General features: G+C 36.9%; 1 protein-coding gene and 1 pseudogene across 1 annotated transcript; both read left to right on the top strand.

The window, feature by feature from the left end:
* The first annotated feature begins 12,479 nt into the window (after window positions 1-12,479).
* LOC131617760 (receptor-like protein 6) lies at window positions 12,480-19,434 on the top strand (annotated as a pseudogene).
* LOC131617759 (receptor-like protein 6) lies at window positions 15,570-16,630 on the top strand. Its single transcript, XM_058889013.1, has one exon. It carries the CDS (start codon window positions 15,863-15,865, stop codon window positions 16,544-16,546), a length of 684 nt encoding a protein of 227 aa, XP_058744996.1. The 5' UTR covers window positions 15,570-15,862; the 3' UTR covers window positions 16,547-16,630.
* Window positions 19,435-19,577: the final 143 nt, after the last annotated feature.

Below are 19,577 nucleotides of genomic sequence, written 5' to 3'. Positions count from 1 at the left end.
TTCCAATAAGAGAAATTACAAGCTACCGAAATATTACAATATGTAGACATCCAATACCAAGACTTCGATGCGATAGCCGTCTTGAACTCAAGGAAATTGAAGACAGTATTGTTAAAGATAATGTCGTTCTGGTTCAGCCACACCACCGCCACGGTTATTCTGAGGGACCTATTAGAAATTTTAGCGCTCTTATGAAAGAAGTTCTTCAGCTCTGTCAGAGACAATGGCATATTGTTTCCTAGCCAAGACGAAATACTCATCCAAATTAACGCCGTTCGTAATACCGCAGCTGGCGAACAAATGTGACAATGATTCATCTTCCTGCCTGCATAGCACACACGACCTATCCATAGTAACTCCTCTCTTCTACAGCTGATCCTTTGTTGACAATCTATTCATGAGAAATCTCCACCCGAACAAAGCAATTCGATGGAACTTTGAGCTCCCATAAGTAGTTTACTACTAACAGAAAAACAGAAGCAAATGGCACAGTGTTTACCTTACTGAAGTGATGATGAAAAGAACTAGCAGAGTAACACCCGTCAACAGTTAGATACATTAATTGTCAAAGGCACCCAAAAAAATTAATTTGTTTATAATAGTGATTCGAAGGAGTATAAATTAGAACCATTTTACTCACCGACCGAATGAATTAAATGATAGGTTATAGTTGATGGAAAATGACTTATAACTGATAAATTAATTAAAGTGTTTGGTAAAATTAATAATCCAATTAATTGATTAATTAAAATGATAGAAAAGACATTTAATATATAATTATATTATTTTAAATTAAAATAAATTATTAAAGGTACTAGTGGATTTTAATTAAAATAATAAGGACAAAAGTATAAGAAAAAATGATAAGATATACGTAAGCTATAAACTGAGACGCTATTTAATGTAACGTCTGAAAAATAAATTATAAATTAATAAAATAAAATATAGGTTTATGATAAAAACACTGTTACCAAACAAGTTTTTTATTATTATATATGTTTATAAATTATTAGCTCAACAAATGTCTTGCCAAGCAAAGTGTCAAACTAAAAAAAAATATTGTCAAGAAAAAGTTAAATTTATTTTCTTTGTATGATTTTATTGAGTTATTATAATGAATTTCAGACATTCAACTGCATTTTAGTGTCTTTCCTATCTTGTCGGAACGCCGGTATTGTTTGGAGGGAAATGGCCGAGTGGATTGGGTTACCCTTTAATATCGGTGTAGATTTCAAAGAAAGTTTTTTGTCTTGGAGCTCCTTTTGCCGTGCGATGAAAGTCAAAAGCGGTAAAGTTGGTACCGTTTGGCTAGCTATTTTATGGAGCCTTTGGTTGCGAAGGAACGACATTGTTTTCAACAGCGGCTCATGGAATTCGCGGGATGTCGTTTGGAGTTGTAAAGCGCTCGTTTGGAGGTGGTCGTTCATCGGGAAAATTACTCATTCCAATTATAACTTCTATGAATTTAGCAATAACTCATTGTTTTACTTAAGTTAGGTTTCAATCGGTTTGTAATTTTCTTGTTCGGCTCTCTTGTGGGATGTAATCTCGACTCTTTGAAGCTTTAATATAATTTCTTGATTTAAAAAAAAAAAAAAAAGTGTCTTTCTATATATTTGTGCATTGTTGATTTTTAAGCCAAATAAATCTATTTCATCATTACTATTTTGAAATTTATCAAACTCATAAAGAATGGTCATAAAAGCATACACTGTATTTGTCCTTTTAATTATCACTATTCAGTTTCTAGCCCATCCATTTGGTTATTATGATTTTTACAAAATCTCTCGATTGGGAAATTCTGGTTGTTTGCAAATTGACTTGGAATGGAAATCATTGCTTTTTCCTACCGTAGTATATGAGAATTCTTTGGTTTGATTTTTCATTTTCTAAATTTCTAACACTTCATATTTTCACTTAAACTTATATAATACTAAATTTCCTAAACAAAGGCAATACCCCTTTTTAATAAGCAATGGATTAAAAGGGAGTTAAAGGGTTACTCCGTCCAAAAACAATAGGAAAGCTCCTAAGCCTCAAAACATGAGAGCGAAAGGATATTCCAACAATAGAAATTACAATGTTCCACCCGTACATAAATTAAGCCACCTCCAAGAGTTAAACACAATCTCCGTCATACAATCGGTGAAGCTAAAAGATTCACTTTTGAATATCAACACGTTGCGTTTGAGCCACAAACTCCACACCGTGGAAAGCCAAATCACCGCCCCTATAGACCTCTTGTTTGCACACTTTATCTTGCTACAGTTGTGAAAGAAATTCACAAACTCCTCCAATGATATTGTTGAGCCAAGGTCCGACCACCCATAAACTTTCTGCCAAATTCCTTTAGAAACTGTACAGCCCGAAAACAAGTGAACTAATGTTTTCTCCTCCGTTTTAAAAAACACACATTTGGACTCATTACCCTCCACCAAAATGCCTCTTCTAATCAATTGTTCTTTAGTGGCTAATTTTTCAAGAATCAAACGCCAACCGAAAAACAAAATTTTAGAAGGAGATTTTGTTTTCCAATGATGAGCCAAAGCTGATACCTTAACTTGATTTAGAGGAGGTCCAAATAACTTTCCTTTGAAACGATCGTAGCATGAGCTGACTGTAAAAGCTCCATCCGCACTCAGTTTCCAAGCGAAGCCATCATCACCATTGTCACGCACTTCCGGCCGCTGCAGAAATGATCTCAATTCACACAGCAACGTTAACTGCTGCTGATTGTCGCTGTCAGCACTGCAGTCGGTCACCAAATGATCCACGCTCCACATCCATTTGCCGTCACACATAGAACCTGCACTACTAACAGCAGCCAAATGATTTCCTGCATAACGAAACAACTCCGGAAAAGCCTCCATTAACGTTTGCGTACCCAACCAACAAGCATACCAAAGAGGAATGTCTGCTCCGTTCCCTACTATACATTCAATAGCTCCCGCGAAGTGATTGTTATTTAGACTCTCATAATTATCCGAAATAATTAAATCTCTCCACCAAATTGAATCTTTCTTTTCCACTACCGAGTTATCCCCAACTAAAACTTTTAGCTTCAAATTACCATATCTTGCCTCTAAAATATCCCTCCAAACCGCTTCCTTTTCCACAAGCATTCTCCACTTCCATTTATTTATTAAGGCCACATTCATAATTTCGACATTCTTGACTCCGAGGCCACCTTCCTCACGGGTTTTGCACACCGTATCCCAAGACACACAATTGATAGACTTTCTAAGATCGCTCCTGTTCCAAAGAAATTTGCTTTGAATAGATCTAATCTCATTTAACACCTTTTTTGGAGCCTTATAGAAAGATAGAGTATAAATAGGAATTGCAACGGAATTAATCAACACCACTCTACCCGCCATATTGAGATGTTTCCCTTTCCAAACGACCAATCTACATTTTAACATCTTCAATAAATCATTCAACAATGTGATCTTCCTCGAATCTCCTCCCACAAAATACTTTGTTTTCCTGCGGACTTACCAGCGGATAAACGTATTTCCTGCGGTTTTTCCTACTGTTTTTGGTTCCAAGGTAACCTTCGTGGGTAATATTTTCGACAAGAAAATCCGTAGGTATGCCTGCAGAAAATAATCCGCAGGAAAACTATCTGCAGGTAAATCTACAACAAAAAATTTTAGTAATTAAAAAAATTATATGAGCTTCTAAATTCAGACCAAATATTTTTCCTATGCAATAACTATATATGCATATAATGGCTCAATTCAGTTAGATATGCATTGCTTCTACTGATACTAAACAAGATGAACAAATATAAGCATCAGTTATGCATGAGTGGTTTTCTTCAACAAGATAAGTAAGCTACGCTTAAATTATAAATAAACAATAATCAGTGTGATCTTGAGTGCAAAACAATAAAGGAATAATACAACTTAAAGTTTTTTTCTTTGGTAAGATTGAGTATTATACCCAATAGTTCATTGTCATGACACATAAATACTTGAGCACATAAATACTAATACCGTGAAGAATTTTCCTATCCAACAAATGCATGCACATTCTCAATAAAGAATCACAAATATGAAAGTTGATAATTAATTATTATGTTAATATATATTTTTATTTTTCAAGGTTTGAATTCATGAACTCCAACAAAGCATAAATATATGTTCAGTCTTTTGAGAAGTAAATATAAATTTTTGAGTAATGCTAACTTGTGTCGCAAGGGTACAAGTTAAAAGATAAATGCAGTAAAAATTACTTGAAAATTGTGTGTTGAGTTTAATACAAGGTTATAGTTAATGATATTATTGCTTTTTCAAAACGAATGTATTATGGGTAATGCTAACATATGTCATATGTCCTTAGGGCACATGTATTAAGTAAGATACGTTATTTTGTAAATTTATCATTTGTCATATTATTAAAATACTACCTATTTTAAAAATGACTATTAATAATTATTATTTATATTTTTTTGTGTAAGCAAGATATTATATAATGGAGAATTAAGGGTTCTCCAACCTGTTTACACAAAGAGACGGGAAAACCCGACCAAAAAGAAAAATTACAATCCAATTAAGATTACGCGAGAAATAACAACGGGTACTTGCTAAACTCGTAAAAAGAATAATTGGAATGTAATTTTTCCGCAAAAAGACCACCTCCAAATAAGAACCTTTATGTTCAAAACCGTGTCAGTAACGTTCCAATCCTCCTCCCGAAAACACACCATGTTCCTTACTAACCATAAAGTCCAAGTTGGGGCGAGCCAAACAACATCTACCTTACACTCTTTAACCTTTTGCGTACAAAAGAAAAAATGTCAATCCATAGTCCAACTTGATAGGGGTTGTTACTGTATATGTTTTTTAGTGTACAAGTTATAGCTTTTATACTACTTTCCATACTTCTTAGTAATTAGTTAGGACTGGTTGTGGAAGTTAGTTTGTTAACCAACTTTCTCTTGATCTTTTCATATATAGAGGATCATTTTTGCTTAATCTCTCACATAATTGTTATTCACTGATTAATAGAGATGAGTTTTTTTTTAAGCAAGAATGTATTGATAAGGGAACAAAAGTTCACCTGAAAACTTGGTACAAAGGAAAAGGCAATAAGAGGAGCCTTAAAAGAAAAATTATACACCAATTACAATCTATGATAAAATTAACAACGAATTTTTTTTAAACTCGTAAAAATTACAATTGGGATGGTTAATTTTTCCTATGAAAGCCCATCTCCAAACTAACGCATTAATCTCCCAAACGATATCTGAAACGTTCCACGTATCGCTCCTAAAAACAATACCGTTTCTATTCAACCAAAGAGTCCACGCCACCGCCAACCAAACGACCCCATCCTTCCCTTTCTTGAATTTCCCACTCTTGGCAAGCACATACCACTTCAAAACCCCCTCCTTAAACGATACATCAGTACTATATTCGAGGCCGATCCAAAGGGCTACTTCTTTCCAAACTAAGTCCACACAGTGACACACCAAGAGGGAGTGGAGAGAGGATTCGACAGAACTTTCACAAAAAACGCAAGAAGAAATGTTTGAATGAGACATACCTCTGGATGCTAGAAGGTCTTTTGTTGGCAGTAAGTTTTGGAAGCATCTCCACCCGAAAACTCTAACCTTGATCGGAACTTCCATCTTCCACAATTTAACAAAAGCCCCATCAAAACGCTGAACAGGACCGAACGGAATTCTTTTTCCAGCTATGCAATTAAAATAACTTGCAATTATAAATCCTACGGAATCGTCATGAACCCACCGAGGACGGTCTTTGCTGCCAGTTGACAGCGACTTCGAATCTAGGAAAGCATGAAGCTGTTGTAATTATGCAGCGCAAACAGAGTCGAAATGGCAGACTTGCGGCAATCCAAGATCACCCCACACCCATCTACCGTCCCTCCATCCACCCATGGCAGCGCACGAGACATCCTGTAACAAAAAAACAGAAAACAAAGAAGGGAATCGGTCCTTGAAAGAACCCGATTCTGTCCATGAAAAGTGCCAAAATAGAGTTGAAAAACCGTTGCCCACCGTAAAAGAACAGCCACTATAAAACACCTCCTCTGGTGTACCTCTCTCAATAGCAACCAAATCCTCCCACCACGAAGAACAATAACCCTTCTTCTTGATGTTGCTAGCACCATTGACGATCCGATAGTGTAAATCACCATACCCCGCTTTCAAAACATTATACCAAATCTCTTTGTTGCCCTCCAAAATCCTCCATTTCCATTTGCAAAGTAAGGCCACATTGAAATCATCGATTCTTCTTAACCCCAATCCGCCTTTTTCCACCGGTAAACAAACTAAATTCCACTTCTCCCAATGGATACATCTCTTTTCCGCCGTCCCACCCCACAAAAAATTACTTTGCAATTTAGTGATTTCCTTTACAATACTCTTAGGAGCTTTGTAAAACGAAAGCGTGAAAATAGCAAGACTCCCGAGGACCGTCTTTAAAAGAGTTAGCCTTCCTCCAATGCTTAAGTATCTACCTTTCCAACTATTCAACCTCTTATGAATCTTATTCACTAGGGGACGCCAAACATATAATCTTTTAGGATTGCATCCTACAGGTATTCCAAGAAACACAAACTCATCCTTTTCCTTCTTGCATCCAAGAAAAGAAGTAGCCACCTCCATAAAACTGCAACTAATATTGATTCCAATAATTTTACTTTTGTGAAAATTAATACCTAGCCCCGAAATAAGTTCGAAACCTCTCAAAACGGACTTGATGGCCCAAAGATGATTCCAACTCCCATCTCCTAACAAAAGCGTATCATCCGTGAATTGGAGAACATCTACAAAGCATTTGCCATTAATAGTAAAACCCGCATAATCACCATTAATAACCGCCTTATCAATCATGCCTTTCAAACCCTCCGCCGCAATAACAAAGATGAAAGGCGATAACGGATCACCTTGCCTTAAACCTCTCTCCACCTTAAACTCTTTAGTTGGGCTACCATTCACCAAAACGGACATATTGCTATTGAAAATCATCGCTTCCATCCAACTCGACCATTTCTCCCCAAAACCCATTTTATCAAGCATAAAGCGAATGAAAGGCCAACTCACTTTGTCGTACGCCTTCTCAAAATCGACTTTAAAGAGTAAACAACTTTTGTTCTCCTTCTTAGCAAAATCCACCACTTCGTTTGCCACAAGCACGCCGTCTAACAATTGTCTCCCGGGAACGAAAGCGTTTTGACTTAACGAAATAATGTTACCAGTCACTTTTTTAAGTCTAGCCGCCAAAAGTTTCGAAATCACCTTGTAGATACAACCTACCAAACATATAGGTCTATAGTCATCAAGATCCAACGGCGTCTTCTTCTTAGGAATTAAGGCCAAGAAGGAAGACGTTATGGATTTAGAAAGCAAAGCTCCCGAATGAAAGTCCGAAAAACAAGCCAAAACATCCTTTTTAACAAAACACCAACATTTTTTGAAGAAAAGAATGAAAAAACCATCGGGTCCCGGGCTTTTCGCTCCATCACAACACCAAATCACTTCTTTAATCTCCTCCTCAACAAACGGAGCTTCAAGAGATCTTCTTTCTTCCTCACTAAGCCTCTTAAAAGAAATCCCTTCAAATCTTGGTTGATTCAAAAGGATCTCTTTGAATTTGTTCCCAAAATGATCATAAACCTCGCCTCTCACCTCTTCCACCCATTCGAACACCCCTCTACTTGTATTTAAAGGACCAATACGGTTACGTCTTAATCTACCTTTCATAACCGAATGGAAGAACCTACTGTTGACATCCGCATCGTTAATCCATTTCAATCTCGATCGTTGAATAATCATATTCTCCTTTATCTTTAGATTAAGCCAAAGTCCTTATAAGGTACTCCATTAACACATGTTAAAAAAATAATTGAAAATTGCCAAGTTAAAAATAGGAACACTAAAATCTAAACATTGCTAGGATGAATAGATGAAATATACACGTATACTTATAAAAAGAAATAGAAAATTTCTTTACCCACCTCCCTATGGGGGTCACCCCCAGCGAAAACCACAGTTTACCCCTGCTTCGGAAATTTATTTTCGAAGTATTTTTTTTAAAAAAAATTTTGAGACTTCGGAAGTGCATCTCCGAAAACACCAAATGGGGGGTGTTTTCGGAGATGCACTGCCGAAAACACTTTTTTTTTCCAGATTTTGGGGGGTTTCGAAAATGAACTTCCGAATTATGCAGAAACTGTGTTTTTTTTTATGTTTTTGGAAACAGTCTCGTATTTTTAATTAATGGAAGACGACAAATAAAATAAGCGATATATAAACAGAAAATACTAATATACTAATATGATAAAAATAGTAATATATACAAGCCGATCCAAATCCAAATAATAATAGTGTACGAAAGATACAATCCGAAAAAGAAAAAAAAACCCGACCACTACTGGGTATGCCTAACCCTCTCTCCCTAGGACCTCCTCTGCCGCCTGTATGCCGCCGCACGGCCCGCATCAGTGACGATCATCTCCATCACGGCGACTGCCTCTGGACCGCCCTAATAAACGACACCTCGATCCAATGCGTCCCGCCCAAGCATCTCTATCCGCTGGCAGATTGGCAGGAGATCAATAGCGTGGTCATCCTCGGCCTGCTGGTTCTCCAGGATCTCCTCGTGTGCTGGCCTAGGAGCGCCGGGAGCGTCGGGTGTCAGCAGAGGATGTGACACCCGGTAGAACCATATGACGTACCCCTCCACACTGTGCCAGTCCTAGGTGACCCAAATGCGACGATACTCCTCTGGTACCACATGATGCTCCCAATCCTCAAATATGGCAGTGAGCTGCACTCTGGTCACTGTGTCGGGAGCAGCCTCAAAAGGTGACCTGGGTATCATCTGCACAAATCTGAACTGCCGCATGCACCGCTCAGGGAGATACCGGACCATGATGCTGGTCCCCCATGCCAACCAGCCAGAATATAAAGATATGCCGTCAAAGGGGACAACCTGAGTGTAGTTGCTGAATGGCCTCCAGGTGACGTCATCGTGCATCATGCGGTCCAGGTACCCACGGTATGGTCCCACTGCATTGTTCCCCCTCTGGAGAACGTATCTGGCGGCCCTGGGCATGGCGTCAACGTACTCAGGTTCAATGTGAAAGCCGTGGATCTGGGAGAAGTAAGAGATGATCCAGCTCTGAAACACAAACACGATAATGTAACATACCGTAAGTAAATACGAAACATAAATAAATACGAAATATTCGACAAATACGAAACACAAATACGAAACATAAATAAATACGAAACAATTAAAATGAAACGTACCATGAGTAGTGTGCAGGATCCGGTCAACTGCCTCGTTCTCTAGTTGGAGGCCTCATTCAGCTTCTGGTATAGGTATGCCAGAGTAGCTGCCCCCCAGTTCCACTGGTGAACGGTGGTCAAGTCCATGAAGTAGCGGAGGTAGGTCACGTCGACGTACCTCGCACTCTTGTCCACAAAGATCGCAGCGCCTACCACATGCATGTACCAGCACCGGAGAGCGCAGCCACGAAGATAATGTGTAAATAGGTCGTCACCCGCATCCTCGGCGTCGGCCGCCGCCACCAGGTGGTGCTCGAAATAGCGACTCATGTGGTGAACCGGATATGAGGCCCAGATGTCGTGATGCACTCATAGTCAGCAACTTCGGGCTCCATACCCAAATATAGTGCCATCCACTCTGTGGCTTCGATCCTCTGGATCCGGGAGTGGGTCAACAGCGCCCCCCTGATCGGAAGGAGGAGAAGATACTGCACATCATGCAAGGTGATCGTCATCTCCCCAACCGGCAAGTGGAAAGAAGACGTCCTCTTGTGCCACCGCTCCACAAAGGCCCCCTGCATGCCGTGGCTGATGGTGGAATACCCCGTCATGCAGAGCCCACTAAGCCCTGAACCTCTCACAGCGTCGTTAAACCACTCGGCAATCGGTTTAAACAGACTGAAAACCTTCCGGGCGTGGTTCACCATTTTCAACGGCTCTCTCTCCTGTTACAAAAAAAAAGTATGTTAAATAGACCGTTAAGAAAATATTGAATAAACGTCTAAATTATAAACAGTTAAATAATATAGTCGGGCAAATTATAAAAAATACCTCTCCCTCCCAGATACGCTGAGCGACGTGCTCGCGGTAGGATATCAGCAGAGAAGTGTCTCTAGGCCCTCCCGGGTAGCCCTCCTCCTCCTCATCCTCCTCCCCGAGTGGAGGGTCAACATCCGGTACATCCTATGCCTCGTGGTATGATACTGCCACCTCTGGTACCTCCTCCTCCTCCTCCTCTTGCTGGCGGGAAGAAGATACCCGAGCCAGACGACTCCTCGATCCAGATGTAGAGGTACCCTCGTCCATCTCCACGGGAACTCGCACACGTCGTCCCCGGCCCTGCCCCCGTCCCCGTGTCGACGCCAGCTGCGCCGCCGCCCGCTCGCGTCTATCCGCCGCAGTCTGGGTCTCTCTACCCTGTCTGATGCGTGCTTGGTTGTCTGACATGTTCCTGAAAATAATTGAAATCGATTAATATGCGAGACAACATAAAGAACTAAAAAATTGCACTTCTGATACAATTCGGAAGTTCATTTCCGAAACTGGGAATGAAGGTGTTTTCAAAAATGAACTTCCGAAACACCCTTGCGCAGAAATTTTCTGCAACTTCCATGGCAGACCCCAAAATCCTAAATCAAAACTATTTTTATGCCTACTAAACAACCTAATATCAGTACCAACCTATCTTAATGTGACTTTTTCATATTCTAAACACCCTAATAGAGTAATGAATAATGGATCTGAAAATTGAAAAAATTGATAAACTTAACAATTAGTGTTTGAGATTATTTAGGTTGAGATTGGAAGAAGACTTTGGCAATCTCTTTGACTTCACACTTGCCTTTTTGCAGAAATTTTGAAAGAGGATGAGTTTGGAAGAAGATTAGGGTAAATGAATGGGGGAGGGGGGCTGTTTTGCTTAATCTGCAAAACGCGCAGTATTTCGGAAATGAACTTCCGAAATGCTGTTTTCGGAAATGCATTTCCGAAATAAGACAATTTTTTCAAAAAAAAAAAGGCGCTTTCGGAGATACATCTCCGAAAACACCTTTTTCTTGCACTTCAAAGATGCATTTCCGAAGTCAGGGATAGTTTGGGTTTTTCACCAGAGGTGAGCTAGAAGGTTGGGAGGTGGCCAAAGAATTTTCCAAAGAAATATTTCCAAAGTCAATATGTAAAAATTGAAATTCACTTAAAAGTTCCACTACCCTAACGTTATGAATGGGCTTGAAAATCAACGAAGTTTTCCATGTAGTTAGGGACTCGAAAGTCTCTTAGTTGGAGGAAACACGCTATGGTCTTAGCACGATCTTTTAATTGGAGAAAAAAAGAAAGATAAGGTTTTAAAATATGAAGTGGAAGAATTGTTATGTTGGTACTGAAATGCAATTATAATGGATGGAATTAAATACCAAAGTGTAACTCTAAAATAATTACTATAATGAAAACAAATGTATTTAATTACTTTAAGATAGTACTTTTTATATATTTTTTATAATTACACACACTTCAAACTCAATTGGAAGTACAACATGTGAATTTCCTACAACTATATCTTTTTTATTTTATTTTCTTTCATACAACATATTTATGTTTACTATATTTTATCTCCACTCTCTTTTTTGACAACCAGACAAAATATAAAATAGATAGAAATTATATTATCATAGTTTGTTTTTTTGAGATTACAAATTAATTTTATTTTTTCATGGGTTTAATTGGATCACTTTTAGTTAAAAACTAAAATTAATTTTACTCTAACATAAAAAATAAATATTCATAAAAATTTAAGTAAAAATATGAAGCGGAAAACATTGCTCTATGAATAAACAAATCAATCAATGTTTCTTTCTTTTTTTTTTTTTGAAACGCAATTGCAATAAGATATCGCACTAGGAGTGCAACCCTTACAACATAAAGAAATTACACAAGATTGAAACAATTCAATGGTAATTTATACCAATCATAAATGCTAGAGGATGAAAGCATATTAACACTAACTAACCAACACCAAGATAGATACATAATATTGGAATACACCAAATCAAAGCTATAGGAAACCTTATCAAAGATCATAACATTACGCATAATCCATAAGCTCCAAGTCGTGGCAATCCAAACCGTGTTAATCTTTCTCCTATCAATGTTTCTATACGTTTTACACAACTACAGTTACCTAGTCAATGTAATGTGTCAAGATTTGAAATAATTATATTACGTAATGGATGGGCTAGAAAATGTAATTGTCAAGATTTTAAATAATTATATTAGGTAATGGATGGGCTAGAAAATGAATGTATTTTATTATAATTAGTCACCTTTGAAGGACTTTGCTTTAAATAATTAGTATTGTATTGTATCTCCAATTAGGCTATAAATATTTATGATACATTGCTTAACATTTCATAAACACTTTACTCAAAATCTACATTTATAAGAAATAAATAATCAATTATCATGGGGTGGTTGCTTATGTGTTTACATCTTTTGCTCTTCAATCTTCCATCTTTCTCTTCTTCTTTCAATTTCTCATGCCATCATGATGAATGTTATGCTTTGCTTCAATTTAAGTCCTCGTTCACTATAGGTGCTTCCTATTTTATGGATGAAACTTATATTCCAAAAACAACAACATGGAAAAATGAGACTAATTGTTGCTCATGGCAAGGTGTCACGTGTGACATTATCTCTGGTCACGTGACTGGCATCAACCTTTTCGATGAGTCCCTTCAAGGTATGTGAAAATTATTTCTCTTATTTTCTCGTTCATTCTATATTTGGTGGTTTTATGAGTCTTACATATCTTGATTTATCTTTTTGTTACTTTTTTGGTTATTTTGTAGGTGAAGTTCCTACTCAAATTTCACACCTTTCCAAATTAGAATCACTTAATCTCGCTTTAAATGAAGAGCTAGTTTGGAAAGAGATCGCCTTAAAGAGGCTTATGCAAAATGCAACAAATTTAAGGCATGTTATTTTTGATAGCACAAATATGTCCTTAATAAATTCAAACTCAATGAATTTGATCTTCAAAAAATCTTCCTCTTTAGTTACTCTAAGACTTCAAGACACGATGTTAAGCGGGAACATCAAAAATAATATTTTGAAAATTTCTTCACCCACCTCCTAACCTTCTTGCCAACCCCTGGTGAATTTACCACAATACCCCTTGTTTCGGAAGTTCATTTCCGAAACTGTACTTTTTTTCTTAAAAAAGGTGTTTTCGGAAATGAACTTCCGAAAACGTGTTTTTTTTAATATAAAATATTCATTTCGGAGATGCATCTCCGAAATAAAGTTATATTTTCAGAAAATGTGGTGTTTCGGAAGTTCATTTCCGAACGCACCCTCCTTGGAGAATTCGGAAATGAACCTCCGAAAATATGTCTGGACAGAATAAAATGAAAAACAACAACAATTCGCTTTATTTAATCGGGTGAAGTTTACAACGACAATATTACATAAAATTAAAGTTACATATTGTTGAACACGGGTAGGTGGGGATGAGAGAGTGGTGGGAAGAAAAAAAGGCTTCCAAATTTCAAAAGGTGTACTACTGTGAGTAACAAATGACGGAGGAGGTGTAACCGGGGCCGGAACATATGACAGAGGAGGTGGATGTCCGGAGGAAGAAGAACCGGAGGTACGTCCACCGCGAGATAAAGGAGCCAATCAATGTAAGTTATAATTTATCATTATCATCAGGGGACGTCATTACAAAAAATCAAGAAAAAAATCTTATTATTTTTAATCTTGATTTTTTAGAAATGACGTCCCCAGATGATAATGATAAACTATAACTTACAATGATTGGCTCCTTTGTCTCGTGGTGGACGTACCTCCGGTTCTTCTTCCTCCGAACGTCCACCTCCTCCGTCATATGTTCCGGCTCCGGTTACACCTCCTCCGTCATTTGTTACTTACAGTAGTACGTATTATTTTTATTAACATGATAAATCCAATACAAAACACTGTGCGATACAATCCGAAATCCGAACAAAACAAAACAAAACACGTCAAACAAAACAAAAACATGTTATTCTGCCCGACGAGCGTTACAAAATACACATCAAACAAAAAAAAAAACAGGTTATTCTTCCCGACGAGCGAACTCCTCCGAATGAAGATAATTATACCAATCCTCATCCCACTCAGTCTCAGAACCATCAGCGTTTATCACGACTCTCACGCCTGAAGACTGAGCTTGAGCATCCGGGCCCCGGGCCCCCTGGGAACGAGAAGTGGAGCCGGTCGATACCTTCTTCTTCTCCTTCACCTCCTTCACCTTCTTCACCTCTTTCACCTATTTCTTTGAAGAATCCTTTCTTCCCTTAGCGCCCTCTCTAGAAGACATGTTCCTGTAAACAATTGAAATCGATTAATATGCGAGACAAAATAAAAAACAAAAAAATTTGAACTTCTGATATATTTCGGAAGTTCATTTCTGAAAACTGGGATGGAGGTGTTTTCGGAAATGAACTTCCGAAACACCCCTGCGATGCAATTTTCTGCAACTTCCATGGCAGACCCCTAAATCAACCTTCAAACCAAATCAAAATGCTTCTAAACAACCTAAATACTACTAACAACCTAGCCATATATCATTTATGCAATTAAAACCCTAAATAACATGCATTTGAATAATAGATCTAAAAATTTCAAAACTTACAAAGTGTTAGGATTGAGGGCTTTTGAATGTTGTTTAGCAGTGTGATTGGAGCCTTGATGCAGCTTTGGAATTCTGTTTCCACAAATTTTCGCCTCTGCCACTTTTTGTTTTGATTTAGGGTAAATGATTGGGGGAGGGGGAGTGTTTTGATAAATCTGCAGAAATCGCAGTATTTCGGAAGTGAACTTCCGAAATAATTGTTTCGGAAATGAACTTCCGAAGTAAGTCAATTTTTTTAAAAAAACACGCTTTCGGAAATGAACTTCCGAAGCAGGGGTAGTTTTGGTTTTTCGCAGGAGGTGACCACCCATAGGGAGGTGGGTAAAGAAATTTTCTAATATTTTTTGCAGTGTTTTAAAAACCGGACCGGACCAGCCGGTCGGACCGGTCGAACCGGGAACCGGCCAGGTAACCGGCCTGGTTCAATAGTCAGATCGGGTATGTCATCAAACCGGTGGGAACCGGTGAAAACCGGTAAAAACCGGGAAAACCGGAAAAACCGGGAAAACCGGAAAACCGGCGGTTTAATTGCTTTTTTTTTATTTTTTTTTTAAACTTTTTTTTAATTTTTTTTTAAACTTTTTTTTTTAATATATTTAGTAGTGTATTACTTAAATAGCATTCTCACATAGTTTTTTTCGTTAGTGACAAATTAAAAACTTTATTGTCTATTTGTTATCTTTGCTAATAAATTTTCTTAAATAGCATAAATATATTGAATTTTATTTGATTTTCTTTTTAGGAGGATCCTATTTTGAATTAAATTTGGTACATATTAAAGTTATTTTGTTATAAACTATTCAATTAGATTATGTTGTAATTAGACTTTGTTTAGATTATGTTGTAATTAGACTTTGCAATTAGACTTTGTAATTTTTTACTATTTTGTTATATGTGATACCTTTGTTTAAAATTTGAATTTAAGTTATGAAATTGTGAATTTATGATATGATATTTTTTAAAAATTTAAAAGCTAGTTATATTTTTTTAGAGACTGAATCATCCGGTTCGACCGGTTTTATACCTATATAATGATAGGTCTATTCAACCGAATTATCCGGTTTAATCCGGTTTGGTCGTGCGGTTCGACCAGTGACCCAGTGGTTCGACCTATAAACCAGTGACCCAGTACCCTCACCGGTTCGATGACCGGTCCGGTTTTTAAATCACTGATTTTTTGTTTACCAAGTGTTCAAGAGTTAGATTTGTCATATAATGCTAAACTTTTCGGTCAACTTCCAAAATTTAATTGCAGTGCATCTCTTAAAATTTTGGATCTCTCATGGGGTCGATTTCAAGGGTCAATTCCTTTTTCCTATTCAAACCTCACACATCTTACTTCACTAGATCTTTCATTAAACCACCTTAACGGTTCAATTCCATCTTCACTTTTAACTCTTCCGCATTTAACTGCTCTATATCTCAATGACAATGATCTTAACGGTCAAATTCCAAATGAATTTCCGCTGACAAATAAATTTCAATTATTAAACTTAGGTCATAACAACATTAAAGGTGAGATGCCGTCATCACTCTCAAACCTTCAACATCTCACTCATATGTGTTTACATCTTTTGCTCTTCAACCTTCCATCTTTCTCTTCTTCTTTCAATTTCTCATGCCATCATGATGAATATTATGCTTTGCTTCAATTTAAGTCCTCGTTCACTATAGGTGCTTCCTATTTTATGGATGAAACTTATATTCCAAAAACAACAACATGGAATAATAAGACTAATTGTTGCGCATGGCAAGGTGTCAAGTGTGACATAATCTCTGGTCCCGTGACTGGCATCAACCTGTTCAGTGAGTCCCTTCAAGGTATGTGAAAATTGTTTTTCTCTTATTTTCTCGTTCATTCTATATTTGGTGGTTTTATGAGTCATACATATCTTGATTTGTCTTCTTGTTATTTTTTTTTTTGTTAATTATTTTGCAGGTGAAGTCCCTCTTCAAATTTCACACCTTTCCAAATTAGAATCACTTAATCTCGCTTTAAATGAAGAGTTAGTTTGGAAAGAGATCGCCTTAAAGAGGCTTATGCAAAATGCAACAAATTTAAGGCATGTTATTTTTTATAGCACAAATATGTCCTTAATAAATTCAAACTCAATGAATTTGATCTTCAAAAAATCTCCCTCTTTAGTTACTCTAAGACTTAAAGACACGATGTTAAGCGGGAACATCAAAAATAATATTTTTTGTTTACCAAGTGTTCAAGAGTTAGATTTGTCATATAATGCTGAACTTTTCGGTCAACTTCCAAAATTTAATTGCAGTGCATCCCTTAAAATTTTGGATCTCTCATGGTGTCGATTTCAAGGGTCAATTCCTCTTTCCTATTCAAACCTCACACATCTTACTTCACTAGATCTTTCATTAAACCACCTTAACGGTTCAATTCCATCTTCACTTTTAACTCTTCCACGTTTAACTACTCTATATCTGAACGACAATGATCTTACCGGTCAAATTCCAAATGAATTTCCGCTGACAAATAAATTTCAATTATTAAACTTTGGTCATAACAACATTAAAGGTGAGATTCCGTCATCACTCTCAAACCTTCAACATCTCACTCACATGGATTTTTCACATAATTCATTTGGCGGCCAAATTCCAGACGTATTTGGTGGGATGACCGAACTTATTACATTAGATTGTTCTTATAACAAATTAGAGGGCCATATACTTAAAAAATTCACTGGATTCCAAAAGCTAATTGGTTTGAGTTTAAATGACAACTTGTTAAATGGAACAATTCCTTCTTGGATGTTATCTTTGCCAAATTTAGTAACTTTATATCTATCAAACAATCGACTCACAGGACCTGTAAGTTCAATCTCATCATACTCGTTAGAGATTTTATCTCTATGCGACAATAATCTTCAAGGCAATATTCCAGCATCAATTTTCGGTCTAGCAAACCTAACTACACTAGATCTATCATCCAATAACTTCAGTGGTATTGTTGATTTTCAACGCTTTTTGAAACTTCAAAATTTGAATTACCTGTCACTTTCACACAATAGCCAAATATCATTGAACTTAGAACTCAATTCCAGAAGCAATTTTTCACTTCTAACAAATCTGCATTTGTCTTCTTTGAGTTTAACTAGATTTCCTAAATTGTTAGGAAAATTTCCAAGTTTGTATGATCTTGATCTATCCAATAACAAACTTAATGGAAAAGTTCCAAGTTGGTTATTTGAAACAATGGATTCATTAAGAGTTTTGAACCTCTCTCAAAATTTCTTCACATCAATAAACAAATTCTCAACGAATTATTGCACCTACAATTTGAACGATCTTGATCTTAGTTATAATTTACTAGATGGCAACCTAGATGTGTCAATTTGCAATATGAGTTCTCTTGGAAGGCTTATCATGTCACACAACAAATTGACTGGTATCATTCCGCAATGTCTTTTAAGTTTATCATCACTTGAAATATTGGATCTACAAATGAACAAATTTCATGGAACTTTGCCAAGTTTTTTTTCAAATCCCAATGGTCTTTACACGCTGAATCTCTTCGGAAACCAATTAGAAGGCTGCTTGCCTAAATCTTTGTCCAACTACACATACTTGGAATTTTTAAACCTTGGCAGCAATAGATTTGAAGACAATTTTCCTGACGAGCTTCAAAGTCTTGAATATTTAAAAGTGTTGGTTTTGCGAGACAATAAGTTGCATGGTCCAATTGCCAATTTAAAGATGAAGCATGCATTTACCAGTTTGGTTATTTTTGATATCTCTGGAAATAAATTTAGTGGTCTGCTACCAAAATCGTACTTGGGAAATTACGAAGCTATGAAGATTGTAACTAATGTTGGAGGGAATAGGAGTTTGTTATATGTAGAGGATTCAATAGGGTCATTCGATTCTGTGATGGTGACTAACAAAAGAATCAATATGACATTGGTGAAAATTCCAACAAATTTTGTAGTTATTGATTTTTCAAGAAACAAATTTGAAGGAGAGATTCCGAATGTCATTGGAGATCTTTATGCACTCATAGGACTCAACCTTTCCTACAATAGACTCACCGGTCTTATTCCCCGGTCATTAGGAAACTTGACAAACTTGGAGTCGTTGGATCTCTCATCAAATATGCTTACCGGTGTTATTCCTTTAGAATTAACCAATCTAAACAGTCTTGAAGTCTTGGATCTTTCTAGAAATCATTTAGTGGGAGAAATACCTCAAGGAAAGCAGTTCAATACATTTTCAAATGATTCCTACGAAAACAATTTGGGGTTGTGTGGATTTCCTTTATCAAAGAAATGTGGACCTGAACAAAATTCTCCACCTTCACCCGACAAGTTTTGGAGTGAAGAGAAATTTGGATTTGGATGGAAACCAGTGGCAATTGGATATGGATGTGGATTTGTGTTAGGAATTGGTCTTGGATATGGTGTGTTTTTAATTGGAAAGCCTAGATGGCTTGTGCTGATATTTGGTGGCAAGCTTAAGAGAAGAGTGAAAAGAAGAACAAGAGTGCAGAGGATCAATGGTCCAACCATGAATCAGCTGGTGCAAATGTCATAGTTTTCTTGTTGTGGTTATTTCTACTATTGCATTAGTTTCAACATTGTGTTTAAAATAATCTTGATCTTAGTGTGACAAACTTGTTATCCTTATTTAATCCTGCTAGTTTAATCGTCGGTTCTGACTTTCTATTGTATTATGCTTTATATGTGTGGTTTAATAAAATTCTGAGTTTATATATGTGTTTGTAGTACAAATATTTGTGAGTCTGTTGTTCTTTTGGTGGATAATCACATGATTGTTTATAACATGTTTGTATATAACAGTGTTTGAAATTGTAAAAAATAGGAATAAGAAATTTTGTGAATG

The sequence above is a fragment of the Vicia villosa genome, linkage group LG7 (assembly GCF_029867415.1).
Source record: "Vicia villosa cultivar HV-30 ecotype Madison, WI linkage group LG7, Vvil1.0, whole genome shotgun sequence".
NCBI lineage: Eukaryota > Viridiplantae > Streptophyta > Magnoliopsida > Fabales > Fabaceae > Vicia > Vicia villosa.
Note: the sequence above shows the minus strand (reverse complement) of the source record. Positions and strands in the feature narration are given on the sequence as shown.

Excerpts from the sequence above, each read along its gene's own strand:
- LOC131617759 (XM_058889013.1), top strand. The coding sequence starts at position 15,863 with ATGACCGGTCCGGTTTTTAAATCACTGATTTTTTGTTTACCAAGTGTT.